Source organism: Pelodiscus sinensis, chromosome 5 (assembly GCF_052426305.1).
Source record: "Pelodiscus sinensis isolate ZL-2025 chromosome 5, ASM5242630v1, whole genome shotgun sequence".
Lineage (NCBI taxonomy): Eukaryota > Metazoa > Chordata > Testudines > Trionychidae > Pelodiscus > Pelodiscus sinensis.
In genome coordinates this window covers 55,603,158-55,621,270 of record NC_143056.1, presented here as the reverse complement: position 1 = coordinate 55,621,270, position 18,113 = coordinate 55,603,158, and the positions used below count along the sequence as shown (strand labels likewise).

Genomic DNA, 18,113 nt, shown 5'->3' with positions numbered 1-18,113 from the left:
GATTTTTTCAGTGCTTCTCATTTATCTCTGAACTCCTCTGTTTCTGTCATATCCCTTTTGACATGAGTTGATCAGAACTGAATTCAGTATTCCAGGTGATGATGTACCACTGACCTATATCAGTATGGTAATATTTCCACTGATACACTCCATCCCATTCCCTAGCCTAGACAACCTAGATACCTGAAAACTGAAATTGTACCATATACCTCCTAGGTGTGGTGCTATGTCCTCTAGAGGCACTGAGACAACTTGGAGAGTAATGTTGCTACAAGCTAGCTAAGTAACTTTTAGCTCTTGCAAATAGAGGCTCATGCATTTAGCTCCAGCCCTCCCAAGTGAGAACCTCCCTGTGGAGTAACAACAATTCCACAGTACTGAGCTCTTCTGAGGGCTGTCTACAGGGAGGCCCCTACCCTGTTTGTCTGCTCAGTGATCTGCCTGCAAAACATCCTTACAGAACGCGCAAGCTTTTTCCAAGCATCCTCCCCACCTGGCCTCCTTGATGGTGAGTGCGATCTTACAGTGTTTCACTGAGAGAGGGCACAACCCTTGATCAGCAGGGGCCAGGCTTAAAGCCGCCCTCCCAACAAAACCCTTTGGGGGGAAAAAACCCGCACGCCCTGTGTGGTGAAAACATCCAGGGCCAGACTAGAGCCACCCGAGAGCTTTGCCTAAGGACTGACTGGAGCAAGGGGAGGGGATCGCCTGTGGCGAGGCGGGAGCGCGGCAGATCTCTGGGGAGGTCACCACCGGGCGGTCCCTACCCAGGTCGGGCCGGGATCGCGTCTCTCTGGTTTTGACCCCGTGCTCTGCTGGTGAGGGAAGGGGCCTCAGCTGCTCCCGCGTCTCCCCGGCAGCAGCAAGCGGCGCGCTAGAGCCAGACCCTTCCCGGGGCCCGCCCAGCAGCGCCGCGATTGATCGGTGGGAACTGAAAGCTCAGCGCCGGGTTTCCCTCAGTCCTGGAGCCGCGGTGCCATCCGGGGGGAGCGTTTGCGCGGCAGGAGCCGTGCGAGGGCTGAGGAAGGCGAGGGCGCAACGGCCGCTTGTTCAGGTTGTCTCCCCCTCCCCGCCCTTGCGTCGCGGGCCGCCGCTGCCGCCTCCCGGGGAGCCCGGTGCGCCGCTGCTCTCGGCCGTTCCCGCAGCGCGCGGTAGGAGGCGGCCCCCAGCGGAGGGGAAGCGTCGATTTGCTGCTGGTTTCTCTCTGGCCTTTCTGTTCACAGGGGCCTGCGATCCTGGCCCCTGTCACGTTCATGGGAGTGCTGGCGTGGGAGCAGATTGGGCCCCGACTGTAACTGGGATCGTCCCCCCATCCCTTTGTAAGAAGCGTCGCCGCAGCAGCCTTCCCTTTCCCCTGTGAGAAGGGAGTTTCTGTCCCCTCTCTGCCACTGCTTGGGGGTGGGGGTGGGGGTTAGTGCTAGTGGAACTCACTGTCGTGTGCCCCCCCCCCCCCACACACACATAATGCAAATGCTGGTCTTTAGCGTATCTGAAACATTTTTTAAAAATTCCTCCTTGTGCCCCTCTAAATTAGGAGCAGGCAAGAAATAATTCCCTTGTAAGAGTCAGTCTGGGAGGTTTAGATTGAGATTGATCATAGGTTTAGCTGTAAAAGGTTGGTGTGAGGTGTCAAACAATGTTAGTCTTTTTTCCCTTAAGTTTCCTTTAGACATGGTACCAGTGTGGTGTTCATTGCTTCAATTTTATTTGGCTTCATAGACTGTTTCAAAACATGTATGGGAAAATCCAGGAGAGAGGGGGAGAGAGTGGTATGCCCTCTCTAGCCTAAGTGGCTCTGTTTTTGGCCCATTTCCAATCAACTATGGGTGGAGACAATGTATCTGGTAAATAGTGTTTTGTATCAATGAGATTTGTATTTTTTCCTAATTGGACAGCTAGTGAAGAAAGACACCTGACATTGTGTTCAGATTCTTATCTCTGTAGCATGCCATGTATCTTGTAGATTAATCAACTAGGATTGCACTTTCATGCTCTATATTTTTAAGGCTGTCAAGCAGTTAAAATGTAATAGTGTTTAATTATGCTTTGAACAATAATAGAATACCATGTATATAAATATTTCTGGATGTTTTTCACATTTTCAAACATTGATTTCAATTACAAAAATACAGAATACAAAGTGTACACTGCACTTTTTATATTTTATTATACATATTTGCACTGTAAAAACAACAGAAATTGTATTTTTCAATTCACTTAATGCAAGGCCTATAGTGCAATCTCTTTATCACAACAAATGTACAATTTACAAATGTAGAATTATATACAAAAATACATGCATTCAAAAACAACAGAAAATTAGAGAGCCTACAGTTCCATTCAGTCCTACTTCTTGTTTAGCTAGTTAAGTTTGTTTATATTTGCAGGAGATATGGCCGCCCACTTCTTGCTTACAATGTCATCTGAAAGTGGGACTAGGCATTCACGTGGTGTAACTACACTTCTTTTGGGAATGGTGTACTGATCCATCTAGTGGCACTGAGACCACTTATAGAGAAAATAATGAGTGTTATAGGACTTTAGCTACCAGCTAGCTGGATTTTAGCTCATGCAGTAGATCGGGTCTACTCAACATGTGGCTGCATGTGGCCCACGGCCCATTTGTTTGTAGCCCACAGTGCAGTTTGGGTTTACATGGTGCTCAACACGCAGTCCGTGGGTGGGATCCTTTGAACATGGCCTCCAGTGGGAACACACTCCACAGCGGAGAGGTGTCTCCCAGGTGGGGTGAGCATTGAAAGACGCAAATGGGCAATCTGGCTGGAACAGACGGGTACAGGGTGTCACTGTTTCTAGCCCCCAGGGAGGAGGTGCCGGGAGCACTGGGGCATTGTGAGAAGTGCTGGCTGCTTTGTATTCATGCCCGTCAATGTGAAGGAAGCTCTTTGCATATATATTTGCATGTATATGCAACCATGCTTAAGTTGTGGCCCTTGGCATGTGCTGTGAGTATCATCGGGGCCCCCTGGGCTTTCAAAGTTGAGTAGTCCTGCAGTAAATGCTCATGTTCTAAGCTCCAGAGGTCCCAGGTTCAATTCCACCTGTGAGTGTTACAATGGCATTGTTGTAGCCAGTGTTGTCAGATATTTACATGCTAGATGTGCTAAAGATTCATGTGTCCCTTCATGCTGCAACTACCATTCCAGAGGACATGTGTCCAAGCTGATGATGGATTCTGCTGGGTAACAATTCAAAGCAGTATAGACTGATTCATGTTAATTTTCATCTGAATAATTTTCATCACCAACAGGTTGATTTTCTTTTTTAACAGTTTGGGTTTGTTAATTTCTGCATTGGAGTGTTGCTCTTTTAAGACTTCTAAAAGCATGCTCCATATCTCTTCCCTCTCAAATTTTGGAAGCCACTTGAAATTCTTAAATCTTGGGTCAAATGCAAAGAAGCTGCATCTTTAGAAATCGCACATTGGTACCTTTTTTGTGTTTTGTCAAATCTACATTGAAAATGTTCTTAAAATGAACATGTGCTTGGTTATCATCCAACACTGCTATAACATGAAATAAATGGCAGAATGTGGATAAAACAGAGCAGGAGACATACAGTTCTCCCCCGAGGAGTTCAGTCATAAGTTTATTTAATGCCTTTTTTTTAATTGAATGTTGTCAGCATGGAAGCATGTCCTCTGGAATGGTGGCCAAAACCTGAAGGGACATATGAAAGCTTAGCATATCTGCCATGCAAATACCTTGCAATGCTAGCTAAATAAAGTGCCATGTGAATGCCTCTTCTCACTTTCAGGTACCACTGTAAATAAGAAGCAGGCAGCATTATCTCCCATATATGTAAACAAGCTTGTTTGTCTTAGTGATTGGTTGAAGAAGAAGTAGGACTGAGTAGGGATGTGAACAGGTAACTGATTAACTAGTTACCCGTTAAGCATCATCCTTACCAGGTGATCTCTACTGGGTACCAGTAAACGAGTACCTGGGAGCAGCTCTGTGGGGGACAAGAGCAAAAGCCAGCTTCCCCACTCATTGGGTTGACAGCTCTTGCTGCTCATCCCTTGCTGCTGAAGAAGATAGGTGGGATCCCACTTAATCGGCTAACCAGTTAAATCAAGGTTTAACGGGTTAACCGATAGGGGCAGCACAGCGCAGAGCCCGGGATCAGCTGTGTGGCACTGCCCCCTTTGAAATCCTGATGCCGTGTTTCAAGCGCCACACAGAGTCTGCCGTGCCTTTCAGTGCTGCTGTGGCATTTCAAAGGGGCAGCACCGTGCAGAGCCCGGGATCAGCTGTGCAGCGCTGCCTCGTTGAAACACCATGACGACATTTCAAAGGGGCAGTGGTGCCCGGGATCAGCACTATACACTTTGTATTCTGGTTGTAATTGAAATCAATATATTTGAAGATGTAGAAAACATCCAAAAATATTTAAATAGATAGTATTCTTATTATTGTTTAACAGCGCAATTAATCACGATTATTTTTTTAATTACTTGACAGCCCTAAAGTCATTGTATTTGATCCAAAATATTTAATAAATTTCAATTGGTATTCTGTTGTTTAACAGTGAGATTAAAACTGTATTTGATCATGATTTTTTTAATTAATCACATGAGTTAACTGCAATTAATAGACCTAATTCTACAAGATACATAATGAGTTTTGTTGTATCTTGGGACCATGATAATTCTTTTATTTTAGAGTAGAGAGTTAAGTATGTGTGAATATAGATTAGTGACAACAGGGCAAAACTCTTGGGTGAATTGGAGACCTTCTTTGAATTAATATTTTGGCCTCAAAATTACAGTGGAGGTATATTTTTTGATTTTATGCTTCTTCATGCTCTTGTGGCCAAAATTAAATATAGTATTGATTTTAATATCTGTTAGGAGAGCAATCCAAAGACCATGTCCTAGTCGTGTAGAAATAGATGTGATTAGTCTGATTAACACAGGGGTATTCAAACTCTAGGTTGCAGCTTGTAAGGGCAAGCTGCTAGCTGGCCACGAGATACTTAGTTTATCTGTGCCTCTGCGCCCCTGCTGGTTAACTGATAGGGGCAGGTTGTACATTTCAAAGGAGGAATGCGGAACTCTGCGTGCCGCCCAGGGCCAGCGGGAAGTCCCACTGACTCAGGGCGTGCCTGCTTTGAAATGTACAAGAGTCCCCAGCAGAGGCTTTTGTGCATTTCAAAGCCATGGAGCCCGGGGTAAGCGGGAGACTCCCCAGCTGACCCAGGTTCCACACTTCCCCGGAACCCAGGGTCAGCAGATAAAAAGCAGATTTCTACAGATTTGCAGAGCTCTATCCATCACTTCACATGCACTGGTTCAAATACAAGTCAAATACAGAGGGTATGTCTAGATTATGTGGCTCCGTCGATAGAATGAAGTTTCTCGTGAAATAAGGTTTACCGGAGCGGTCGACAAAGGCTTCCCTTGTCAACCACGGCGCATCCAAACTGCCCCGCTGTGCGCTGTGCCGCCAAACAGCTGATCGGCACAGCATGGTGGCCATTTTGATGTAAATGAAGCGGTGATTATTTAAATCGCTGCTTCATTTTCCTATGTCTAGTAAACTCATCTACATGGCTTCGTCAAGGGAGCCATGTAGTCTAGACATACCCAGAGTGAGCAAATGTCTTTATACCATTATATGTATATTATGATATATCAAATATATTAAGTGGTCTATCAAATAAATTAGTAATAGGAGTCCAGTTTCAAAGGGACAGCTGATCACATCCCACAAATGGCTAACAGTTAATGCTAACTATCATTTTTTTGGCAGTTTCAGCAAAAAGGACACCAACTTGCATGAGTATGAGTTATGCTCTCCTTCCTAAAGGTGATGAGGTGCAGAATCATGTATGGTACTTGTTCTCTGGACTTCAGTTTAAAGGAATATTAATGTGGCACTTCTTATAATTTAACTTAGTACAGTTTAACTGTTTTGGGATTCAAGAATCTCCAAGTTTTTTCTGCTTTCTCCATCCTCTCAATTGTTACATCTAGTTTATAATCAAAGCTGCTAATAACTAATATTTATTCACAGTGAAGATAGTGATGGAAAATATATTGCTAAAAAAACCTCAACAACTATTTTTAAAAATGTGTGTGTGTTATATAAGTTTTTATCATAGCTGAAATTGATATGATTTTGGAATAGCATGCAGCAAAATAGGCTGAATTAAAATGAATCTTATTTACAGATGACTTTAACTGACTCTCCTCTTCTATAGAATAGTCCAGTTTTTCCTTAATACATGCTATAATTTGTGCTTAGTCTAGCAAGCATTTTAAACCAAGATAAATATAACTTACTCTAGTTAAATAACTGCAGTTTTTTGTCAAAAAGGCAAGAGAAAATCTAAAATACCTGTTTCTTATTCTTGTTTTAGGGATCCATTGAATGTAAGGAATCCTTCTGTAAGATAACTTTGCTGCAGTTCCAGCCCTCCTTCTCAGTATTGTGAAGATGATTTCAATTGAAATACATTTTTGAAGAAACTGACAAGAACAGGAGTCTTATTTTTTAAAATGTTCGAACTTCAGCAGTGTGTAACAGCTAACAGGATACCCAGGAAAAGGCCTTATAGATGTGACATCTGCTACAAACAATTTGAAACCCCATCAAAATTAGCTAGGCATTATCTTATACACACTGGTCAAAAGCCATTTGAATGTCATGTATGTCATAAAACTTTTAGACAGCTAGTCCATTTGGAGAGACATGAGCTAACACACACGCTTCCTTTTAAATGTAATGTTTGCCATAGGAATTTCAAAAATTTAATCACTTTCTTAAAGCATCAACAGCTTCATAATGAAAACTACCAGAGTGATATTAAGCAAGATAAAAAATCAGTAGATGCCAAGCAAGATGGGCTGATATGTGGAATGTTTCATTGTTCTATTTGCCAGAAATCTTTTACCACAGAAGAGCGGTGGATGCTGCATCAGTGCACAAAGTCAAATAATCTCCACAGTGCCAGGAGGAGAAAGAAAACTCATGTGTGTGAAACATGTAACAAGATGTTTCCATCACGATCTAAGCTGGAAAGACACTTGCTGATTCACACTGGCCAGAAACCTTTTAAGTGTTCCTTGTGTGGTAAATCTTTCAGGCAGTCAACACATTTGAAAATCCATCAGCTCACACACACAGAGGAGAGGCCTTTCCAATGCTGTATTTGTCAGAAGGGATTTAAGATCCAGAGCAAACTCCTGAAGCACAAGCAACTCCATGTTAGAAATAAAACTGTTCCCAGAGTCCTTTACAGACCAAAGACTTCTAAATACCCTAGGCCTCAGAACTTGCTGGAAGGAAAAAAGGATGATTTTGAGAATGTGGATACTTATGAGTCCCCAGAGAATGACCCACTTGATGTTCATTCTATTTATATTGTGCCTTTTCAGTGCCCAGTCTGTGAGCAATGTTTTGAAACAGAGCGAGTTCTAAATTTGCACAAATGTTTTTACCTGAAAGATGGCAAAAATATGAACTGTGGCAAACCAGCCTACAGTCACAAAGCCAACATTAAAAGTAAAGTCCCAATGCAGCTCAAACATGCTGGAGAAAAGGCATCAGATTCTTCTCTGTCTGACAGAAAAAAAAATAAAACAAGTCACTTTAAAAGTTATGACCTGTTTGTATCTAATGAGCAGCATTCTGATCATTCCCCTAACGCTTTTAAAAATTATCATAGCAAGCTTGCCAGGCACAATACAATTAGCAATAAAAAGAAAAGGACATTTGTCATGCCATTATCCTGGCAAGAGCACCTACAGAAGCATAAATTAGAAAGTAATTTAAAAAGTATGATTGCTGGTGAAAGCATGTTAAACATGGATGATTCGGTGCATAATAAAGATGACTCTCTTTATGGTTCATTGGATGCTGATTTCTTTGATAATCCAGAAGCATCACTTCAGTGTGCTTTTTCAGCTCCTACTAAAAATATACATAATAGACACAAAGTGTGTAAATGTGACAGATGTGAAAAAATCTTTCCTTCTTCATCCAAACTTCAAAGACATTATCTTATTCACACGGGACAGAAGCCCTTTGGCTGTAATGTTTGTGGGAAGACATTTAGACAGTCAGCTCACTTAAAAAGGCATCAGCTCACTCATACTGAAAAGAGACCATATGAAAGCCCTCTTTGCCAGGTGGAATTTGAAAATCTGAACAAACTTTTTAGTCACCAGGGAGATCACATTGAATTTAAGTCTTCTCAGTCGGTGGGTTATTCCCAGAGACCTTCACAGGCATCCGGCTTTCCAGAATTTGAGCTGATTCAGTCAAACCAGGCAGCTGAAATCAAAGTTGAACTAGAGTCTGGGGACTTTGTTCTTGGCACCAGCAGTAGAAACTCACAGCCATATTTGTGCAGTAAATTGTTGGAAACGGAGCAAAGCCATTATAGTCACTGGTATGATTTTTCTGGGGTTATGGAAAAAAGTGAAGCTATTAAAAGATTTTATCAGTGTAGTGTCTGCTTAAAAACTTTCAAATCACCTTCCAAACTTGAAAGACACTATTTAATGCATGCTGGACAGAAGCCATTTGAATGTTCAGTTTGTGGTAAAACTTTCAGACAGGCCCCACATTTGAAAAGGCATCACCTTACTCACTTTAAAAAGAAATCCTAAAGATAGAATGGCTGCTGGACTTCCATTGAGTGGAATAACAAACACTAGAAGATATTTTGTGTCCAGCAGAAGTGATGGTGTCCAATGACATTTTTTTTAAATCTAAACCTTCAGGATTACATAATTATGAACTGGTTTACAACAGATTAACATAAGTAGTCACTTTCCATAAACCAGTCAGAGATGACCTGAAGGAAGGTTAATGTACTGTTTTTAGACTGTCTACTTAAAAAATGCTTGTGATAAATAGGGGTTGATGTTTGAAAATTTTCAGCAATGTTTTTTTGTGAATACATGTAGTTACTGCGTAAAAGTATTTTGGCAATCTGTAGTGCAATATAAATCACGTGCTTAAAAGTTGTGCCTCTTCCCCATCCAGAAGAGTTATTTTATGACCATATGCTTTCTGACTGCACCTACCAAAAAGCAAATGTAAAAGGACTGTCCTTGACACACTTCACTTTGTCTCCATGTATGTTGAAAGTATAAGATGAATACTGTGCCTGATGAGTACTAGATCTTGCATCTACTTTACCTTGTCTATTCCCAGCAAGTGAATATAAGAGGAAAAAGAAAGGAGTTGGAAGAGGAAAAAGTGGAGGAGAAAGCGTGGGGGAGGGATGAATAATTTCCACAACAGTAACATGTGGTTAACAAAGATGATATTTACCTACTTTAAGATCTATGGATGAAGACTGCTATGTAAGAGCTAGGTATTTTATTGAACATATGCACATAAAAATAGTGAAAAGTTTGTTTCTGAATCAGCACCATCCTCTTAACTTGATTTGACTATTCCAGTCTTACTCCCTGCCTCTTCTAGCTTTTTTGGAACAATCTAAACAGTACTCAGAGTGTTTTTAAATCAAGAGTAGTGAATGAGGCTCTTAATTAATCCGCAAATGTAGTCTCCCTCCCCTCCCCGCCTTTTCATATAATGATGACATTAATGCATCCCCTTCCCATTCAGACACTTTATATATATTTCCTCTGAAAGGCCAAAATTCTGAGTAACAGCCTCCTTGTTTCCTGGTATTGAGCACTACACAAATTAAGGAAATATTCCTTAGGATGGGATAAGGTGATAACTGACAAACAACGTTGTCAGGAAGTCATTCCTTTATAATGTGAAATAATGGGACTGTAAATGACTACTAGCTCCTATGAAATAAATTCATTTTTGTATTCATGAAAGCTGTAGTTAACAGTATTACATTTTCTTGTGGTATATGCTCACTTTTCTCCTTGTGTTGAAAGAATGGGTGAGCAAAAATACTTTGGACATTCTGGGAAAAGAGACTCTGGGAACTTGTAGATAAAGAATTTTTTTTTCCTCAGAAAAACTTCCTGCTAAGTTTGTCTTTGTTTAACTTCTGAATGTTTGAACCCTAAATTTTCCAACTATTCCAAATAATAGAAAATTGGTGAGAAAGTAGATCCAGATTTATGTAAATGAACTTTGACTTATATTTGTAGTCTTTGAAGTGATTAAGTTAAAAACTATATAATATTTTATCTGAATGAAGCAAGAATTTCCTCTTATCTTGAGATTGTCTGTCCCTGCGAGGGTGCATCTAGATGGCAGGGGTTTTTTTCGGAAAAACAGCAGTTTTTCCAGAAAAACTTCACTTACATCCACACTGCTATTGAGTTCTTTCGAAAGAAAATCAAAAGAACAAAGGGTTTTTTCTGACATTGGTAAACCTCATTCTACTAGGAAGAATGATTTTTCCTAAAGAACTCTTTCGGAAAAAGGCGTCTATGGACAGGGAAGAGGGAGTTCTTTCGAAAGAAGAGGAAAGAAGAAAAAGCACTAGTACCCTAGTGGCTACTCCATCCATAGTAATCACAGCTTAAATGTGAGATAGTATCTACACTGAATGGATATTATCTTTTGAAAAAGCAGATCTTTTTTTTTATGTGTTTTGGCACTGTGGACATTCTCCTTCGGAAGAAGTTTTTTTGGAAAGTCTCTTCTGGAAAAGCTTCTTCTGAAAGAAGCCTTCAGTCTAGATGTACCCTGAGGGAAAGTAAAACTAGAAAAATGGTGTTTCTGGTATGATCTCAGACTTGGCTATTGATTATATTTTTAGACATATTTCCCCCTTGTCTCCCATCTCTCTCCCCCCTCATTCTTTCAGATTGTTCATATTGAAAGACAGAATACTGTAAAAAAAAAAAAAAAGTGCTTTGGAGGTGTGCTGTGGGGCTCTTTTGAAATACCTGTAACAAAACTTTTTATTTATGTAGTACGTACTTTTGTTATGCATTTCATTTGAAGACTCTAGAGGTTTGAAGACCAACTGTCTGAAACTTGACAAGGAGAAGGTAAAAGATTAGATTTCACAGTAACTAACATACTGCTGCATGTTAGAATAAATAGGATTGTTTCTGAAACCATTTTTATGCTTTACAAAAGAAATAAACTTTTCAATATATATTTAAAAAGAAACAGACTTCTCATGTTTTAAAGTTTTGAGAGTCACTCACATTAATGACCTGAAACAAGGTTAAGTTAGAGAGTGTTGCTGTTAAATGAATCCAACTTGAGGGTGAGTTTAGGGAATACAACCATGATAACTTCTTAATCTTCTTGTACAGACCTAAGCACACTAATGGAATATACAAAAGAAAATTGTAATAACTATTATACAGACACCGATACCAGTATTCTATTTTATACCAGATATTTTATTTTCCCCATACATCAGTGTGTTTAAATATTATGAAGAGACAGTCTCATCCCTCCAAATGAAAGTATCATTCACTTAGGCTGTGTCCAGACTCAGGGGTTTTTTCGGGAAAAGTAGCCTTTTTCCGAAAAAACTTCCCCTGCGTCCAGACTCAAGCCGCGTTCTTTCGAAATTAAATCGAAAGAACGCGGCTTTTCTTTCGATGGCGGTAAACCTCATTTCACGAGGAAGAACGCCTTCTTTCGAAAGTTCCTCTTTCGAAAGAAGGCGTTCTTCAATGTAAATAGGGCTTCTTCGAAAGAGAGCATCCAGACTCACTGGATGCTTTCTTTCGAAAAAGCAAGCCGCTTTTTCAAAAGTTCAACGTGCAGTCTAGACGCTCTCTTTCGAAAGAGGCTCTTTCGAAAGTATCTTTCGAAAGAGCTTCTTTCGAAAGAGGCTTGCAGTCTAGACATAGCCCCACTGTAAGTAAGATTCTTGCCCCAACACAGTTAAAGTTTTTCTTCCCTTTTCAAATTCTGCATATGTGATCTGTAGTCACTGGACAATTCTTTGTCCAAATTTGAGATGATGCGAATGAGCTGATTTTTATGGGAATGGTGTTCAGAAAAATGGGTATTTAATCATGTTTTGAAACGTGGATGCTTTTTTTGCTGTGCCTTATGTAAAAAAATAGCTTTTCTTAGTTTCGATAGAGATTTGAAAGATCTTGGAAGGACTTAATGCACAAACCCAGTTTTGAGATCAGGAAAGGCATATTTGTAAGTTATTTTTGCAAGTATAGAATAATTGTTAGGGCTCTAGGGAACATTTTAAAAAGGCACGCAGAGATTTTTCCCTTGCTTTAGTGGGAATTTTATTCACCTCAAATTAGTGATGAAGACTCAGAGACTGATTTTTCTCTCTTCTCTTGTACCAGTGGTATTTCATGAACCCTCAGAGGAATTATGCAGTGGAGTAAAATGGAGGATCAGACTTCTAAAACTGAACTGGAAAAATTTAAGTGTGAAAAATTGGCTGTTTTGAAGACAATGGCAACATTCCTATAAGGCCAGGATTTTGCCTTTTATCTCTAGGTGTTGCAAAACTAGCCTTCAGAGTGGCAACTTAGGTCCAGGAATATTAACTGCATTTCCATTCATGGTGATCCAGGAAGTTTTTAAATTTAACCTTCATTCTAGGCTTTGTAATGATTGCTCAGTTTAACTTTTGTTTCTACAGGTGATGTTATCCTACCATTAACGGATGACAGGTGTACAGTTGATGTGAATTACTAGCTGTACCCAGTAGCAGTCCCATCTGAAGGAGTGTTCTAGAGTAGGAACAAGTAGGCAAACTTATAGGATGATAGATTCTGCAGGCTTTATGCTGCCAGGAAAACCAGGAGAGGAGCCAGGATGCTTTTAGGGAAGCAGAGAACAATGTCTGCTATTTAAAAAATGCTTAATCATACTTCATATTGCTCATCAATATGCCATGGACATTTCGCATCATGCTTCATGGCAAATTCAAGCCCTAGTCATTGAAGTCTCTTTAGGAGCATTGCCATTCTCCTCTAGTTCCATGAACGGCGAGCTGGTCTAATAGTAATAAGCTGCTAGCATTCAAGCAATTATTTTAAAAATAGCTAAATGAAAGGAAATTGTAAACAGGCAAACAATCAAACAATGGGTCTTTAACCTTAGAGTTGAGTTACGCCCCCAGGTACCTAGAAAATTGAATGTTCAGTTTTGAGACATATACTTCAGGACTAATGATGTAGCACAAGTAGAGAGAAGAAGGAAAAACATATTTTGAAAATAATACAGAAAAAAGTGTGTCATTTCAATTAAATGGATCTTGGCTTGTTTGTGGACTAGCAGCAAATGCATTACTGTGGATAAATACATTGAATCTTTAGGCTAGAGAGGCAGAATGACACTGTAGTCTGGTATTTCGGGCACCCAGCAGGGAGTTTAGAGAACCACAGTCCTGTTTCCCTGCTTCATTGACTGTTATCCTTGATGGAAACAGCTTCAGTTGTTTGAGGGATTGAGGGAGCCCTGTTTCAGAATATCCTATAGCTCAATGGTTAGATCACATTCCTGAAGAGGTAAGAAACCTTTGTTCAAATCCTTTCTCTCCCTCAGATTGAGCCAGGGAGGAAATTGAACCAAAGTCTTCCACATCCCAAGTGATGTTCTAATAACTAGAATAAAAGCTATAAGAGGGGCACCACTGGAAACAGCTCCTCCTCCAGTTATATCTTGAATGGGACTAGATCCAGTGGGTAACCTCTGAGTAGGCCTACCAGATAAGACCCTGCACAGCAGAGATGTAGGCAATGACTGAGTTCAGGCACTAAAGGGTTAGGTGGCAGCTGAGTGGGAGTTTTGTGGATCACAGTGGAGCCTAAACTTGGGACTTACAGAGTCTAGGCAATTAAGTACCTCAGTAAATCTGGACCAAATCCAAAACTCACTGAAGTTAATATGACTTTAAATTTCAAACTGGGAGTTCTGTTCTAATACTCAATTACTGTGGCTTCTTTCTACAATATATGTAAACCTCTGTAAATCTTAACCCTGCCCCTTTTACATGCTTCAGTAATCCTTACATGAGCACAGTGGGACTGCTGTCATCAGGAAAGACTGTAGGATAGCTCCCTGTAATAGTCCCTTGTAGTAATGTGTCTTTAATGTTCAAAATGGCTGGGTCTACTAAACTATAAAGAGGCTCGTGTTCATATTAGTTTCACAGGAGTTTGGGGGATTTTTAAATGGTGAGTTATAACTTAATAGACTTATTTTATGCTTTGCTGGCTCTGGGTAATGTATGTCTGAGAGGCAGTCATTATAAGGAAAATTGAATTACAAAGTGACTTTTTTTATTACCAGCTACATTATTTCCCCCAGTCTGAATGGATAAATTGTACTGTCTTATGTGATAACTATGCAATAATTTTTCTCTAGCAACTTTGAATAGTGCATTTTGTTTTTCTAATAAAATTTTAAACTTATAGTTTGCATAATGAAGGATTAATATGTTATAGTATCTTGAGCCAAGAAACTTGAGTGTCCCAGTAAATGCTTCCTTACGTAAAAATCTCAGAGTTAACCTGATCCTGTCACTGTCAACCCTGAGTCCCCATGTCCCTGCTAACCCTGCCCTGTATCTCCCACCATTACAGTTTTGTTCCCTTTCAAAGATCTGTGAATACAATAATCCTGAGCTATGTATTTCCAAGATTACAAAATATCCTTCCACCCACAAACTTGATTCTCCTTGTGTATCCCACTCCTCATCTGTATACTAGGGATGTAAAATACTGTTTAAAATGTTAACCGGTTAAATTGTGTTTAACTGGTTAATTGGCCTGATGCGCTGCACCAAGGGCAGGGCTGTTCCAGCCCAGCCAGGTGCCAGTTAACCAGTTATCCCCAGTAAGCATGCCAGTAAGACAATGCTTACTGGGTAACTGGTTAACTCTTTATATCTCTACTGCATACCTTCCTCTTTCCAGTCCTTTCCTGTCTACCATGATTTTGCTAATGCACCTAATTCTGATCTGTAGACACCCACCAGTTGTTTCCACATCTGGTGTCCCATTAGTGCCTAACACACCTGTAGCTTGATCCAAATTCCACTGAAATCAATCAACTCTGATGGATTTGGATTCACCTACAGTCTTGATCTGCAGGCCCTTATCATTCCAGTCTTGGACCTTTTGAGCAGAGACCAAATGTTTGTGTTGTTCACAGCTGAATTTTGTGATGCACAGAAACTAGTGTGAGAGCCTTAAATTCCATTTTACTTTGAACATATGGGCATGATCCCACAAACACCATTGAATATAGTGTTGTGAGTCCCAGTATTACCCTGTTTAGTAGTATGTGCACTGTTGGGTCAAATTAAAATAGAAATCCATTGTGCCTTCTAGCCCCAAAAAGTTTGTTATTTTTTAGTCAACTTTTTAGCATGAAGCAAGTCGATATTACAATTTTTGTAGGGTGCTTTAGTACATCTCAGTTTATCTGGGCAATTTTATTTGTAGTACTATACATTATCTTTTTTCTTTATATTCTGGGTCTTAATTATGACACCTGTGAAAGTGAAGAAAACAATATCTTAAAAATTCCTTCTGATTTAGTGCAGTGATTCTAAAAGTATGGTCTGCGCACCCCTGGGCATCTAGAGACTATGTTTAAGGGGACTGAAAGGCATAACTTGGCTCAGTCAGTTTTCAGTCTAACAATATATACAGAAAATAGATTTCTAAAGCAATCCATATCACCAGTTTAGATTTGTTAGGAGCCCACAAATGAAAAAAAAAAGTGCATGTGATAGTGGTGAAATTAGCAGAAGGAAAAGGAGTGAATTATTAATTTAATTTAACCAATTTAACCAATAATTCCCCATGTGGTACTGTATCAAAAGCCTTACTAAAGTCAAGGTAGATTAGATCCACTGCATTTCCTTTATCTAAAAAATCTGTTACTTTCTCAAAAAAGGAGATCAGGTTGGTTTGGCACGATCTACCTTTTGTAAAACCATGTTGTAATTTGTCCCAATTGCCATTAGCCTCAATGTCTCTAACTACTTTCTCCTTCAAAATTTTTTCCAGGATCTTACATACTACAGATGTCAAACTAACAGGCCTATAGTTACCCGGGTCTCTTTTTTCCCTTTCTTAAAAATCGGAACTATATTAGCAATTCTCCAGTCAAATGGTACAACCCGAGTTTAGAGATTTATTAAAAATTTTTGCTAATGGACTTGCAAGTTCATGTGCCAGTTCCTTTAATATTCTTGGATGAAGATTATTTGGGCCCGCAATTTACTCCCATTAAGCTGTTCAAGTTTGGCTTTTACCTCGGATATGGTAATATCTACCTCCTTATCCTTAGTCCCATTTGTTAACTTACCATTATCCCTAAGCTCTTCATTTGCCTCATTAAAGACTGAAGCAAAGTATTTGTTCAAATATTGGGCCATTCCTAGATTATCCTTAACCTCCACTCCATCCTTAGTAATTAGTGGTCCTACTTCTTCTTTTTTTGTTTTTTTCCTATTTATATGGCTATAAAACCTTTTACTATTGGTTTTAATTTCCTTTGCAAAGTCCAACTCTACCTGACTTTTAGCCTTTGTCACTTTATCCCTACATGCTCTAACCTCAATAAGGTAGCTTTCTTTACTGATCCCTCCCATTTTCCACTCCTTATATGCTTTCTGCTTTTTCTTAATGACCTCTCTGAGATTATTGCTCATCCAGCTTGGTCTAACACACCTGCCTATAAATTTTTTCCCTTTTCTAGGGATACAGGCTTCTGACAGCTTCTGCAACTTTAACTTAAAATAATTCCAGGCCTCCTCCACTTTAAGATCCATAATTTCTTTAGTCCAATCAACTTCCCTAATGAATTTCCTTAATTTACTAAAGTTAGCCCCTTTGAAATCAAAAAACCTAGTCTCAGATTCATTTTTGTTTATCCTTCCATTTAATTTAAACTGAATTAGCTCATGGTTAAATTGGAAAAGATAGGGATTAATATGAAAGTTGAGAGGTGGATAAGCAACTGGTTAAAGGGGAGACTACAGCCGGTCATACTGAAAGGTGAACTGTCAGGTTGGAGGATGGTTACTAGTGGAGTTCCTCAGGAATCAGTTTTGGGGCCAATTTTATTTAATCTTTTTATTGCTGATCTTGGCACCAAAAGTGGAAGTGTCCTAATAAAATTTGCGGATGACACAAAGTTGGGAGCTATTACCAATTCAGAAAAGGATCGGGATATCATACAGGAAGATCTGGATGATCTTGTAAATTGGAGTGATAGCAATAGGATGAAATTTAATAGTGAGAAGTGTAAGGTTATGCATTTAGGGATTAATAACAAGAATTTTAGTTATAAGCTGGGGACACATCAGTTGGAAGTAACGGAGGACGAGAAGGACCTCAGAGTCCTGGTTGATTATAGAATGACTATGAGCCGCCATTGTGACATGGCCGTGAAAAAGGCTAATATGATCTTGGGATGTATTAGGCGAGGTATTTCCAGTAGGGATAAGGAGGTGTTAGTGCCATTATACAAGGCATTGGTGAGACCCCATTTGGAATACTGTGTGCAGTTCTGGTCTCCCATGTTTAAGAAGGATGAATTCAAACTGGAACAGGTACAAAGAAGGGCCACTAGGATGATCCGAGGAATGGAAAACCTGTCTTATGAAAGGAGACTCAAGGAGCTTGGCTTGTTTACTTTAACCAAAAGAAGGCTGAGGGGGGACATGATTGCACTTTTTAAATATATTAGAGGGATAAATACCAGGGAGGGAGAGGAATTATTTAAGTTTAATACCAATGTGGACACAAGAACAAATGGATATAAGCTGGCTAGTAGGAAGTTTAGACTTGAGATTAGACGAAGGTTTCTAACCATTAGAGGGGTGAAGTTCTGGAACGGCCTTCCAAGGGAAGTAGTGGGGGCAAAAGATCTATCTGGTTTCAAGATTAAACTAGATGGGTTTATGAAGGGAATGGTTTGATGAGATAACATGATCTTGATAACTAATTGACCATTCATTATCAGTGGGAAATAGGTCAATGGAGGGATGATAGGAGTTACTATAGAGAATTTTCTGGGTGTCTGGCTGATGAGTCTTGCCCACATGCTCAGGGTTTAGCTGATCACCATATTTGGGGTCGGGAAGGAATTTTCCTCCAGGGTAGATTGGCAGAGGCCCTGGAGGTTTTTCGCCTTCCTCTGTAGCATGGAGTACAGATCACAGCTAGAGGATTCTCTGCA

At 40.0% G+C, this 18,113-nt stretch overlaps 1 protein-coding gene across 3 annotated transcripts; it reads left to right on the top strand.

Annotated features, from left to right (window-relative positions):
- Nucleotides 1-376: 376 nt before the first annotated feature.
- Nucleotides 377-11,090, top strand: ZNF770 (zinc finger protein 770). 3 transcript variants are annotated; one of them, XM_075927010.2, is made up of 2 exons: nucleotides 377-508; nucleotides 6,385-11,090. In XM_075927010.2, exon 2 carries the CDS (start codon nucleotides 6,524-6,526, stop codon nucleotides 8,636-8,638), a length of 2,115 nt encoding a protein of 704 aa, XP_075783125.1. In that variant the 5' UTR covers nucleotides 377-508; nucleotides 6,385-6,523; the 3' UTR covers nucleotides 8,639-11,090. The 3 variants fall into 3 exon arrangements, with proteins under 3 accessions (XP_075783125.1, XP_075783123.1, XP_075783124.1); XM_075927008.2 differs by lacking the exon at nucleotides 377-508 and adding an exon at nucleotides 690-1,054; XM_075927009.2 differs by lacking the exon at nucleotides 377-508 and adding an exon at nucleotides 690-1,151.
- Nucleotides 11,091-18,113: the final 7,023 nt, after the last annotated feature.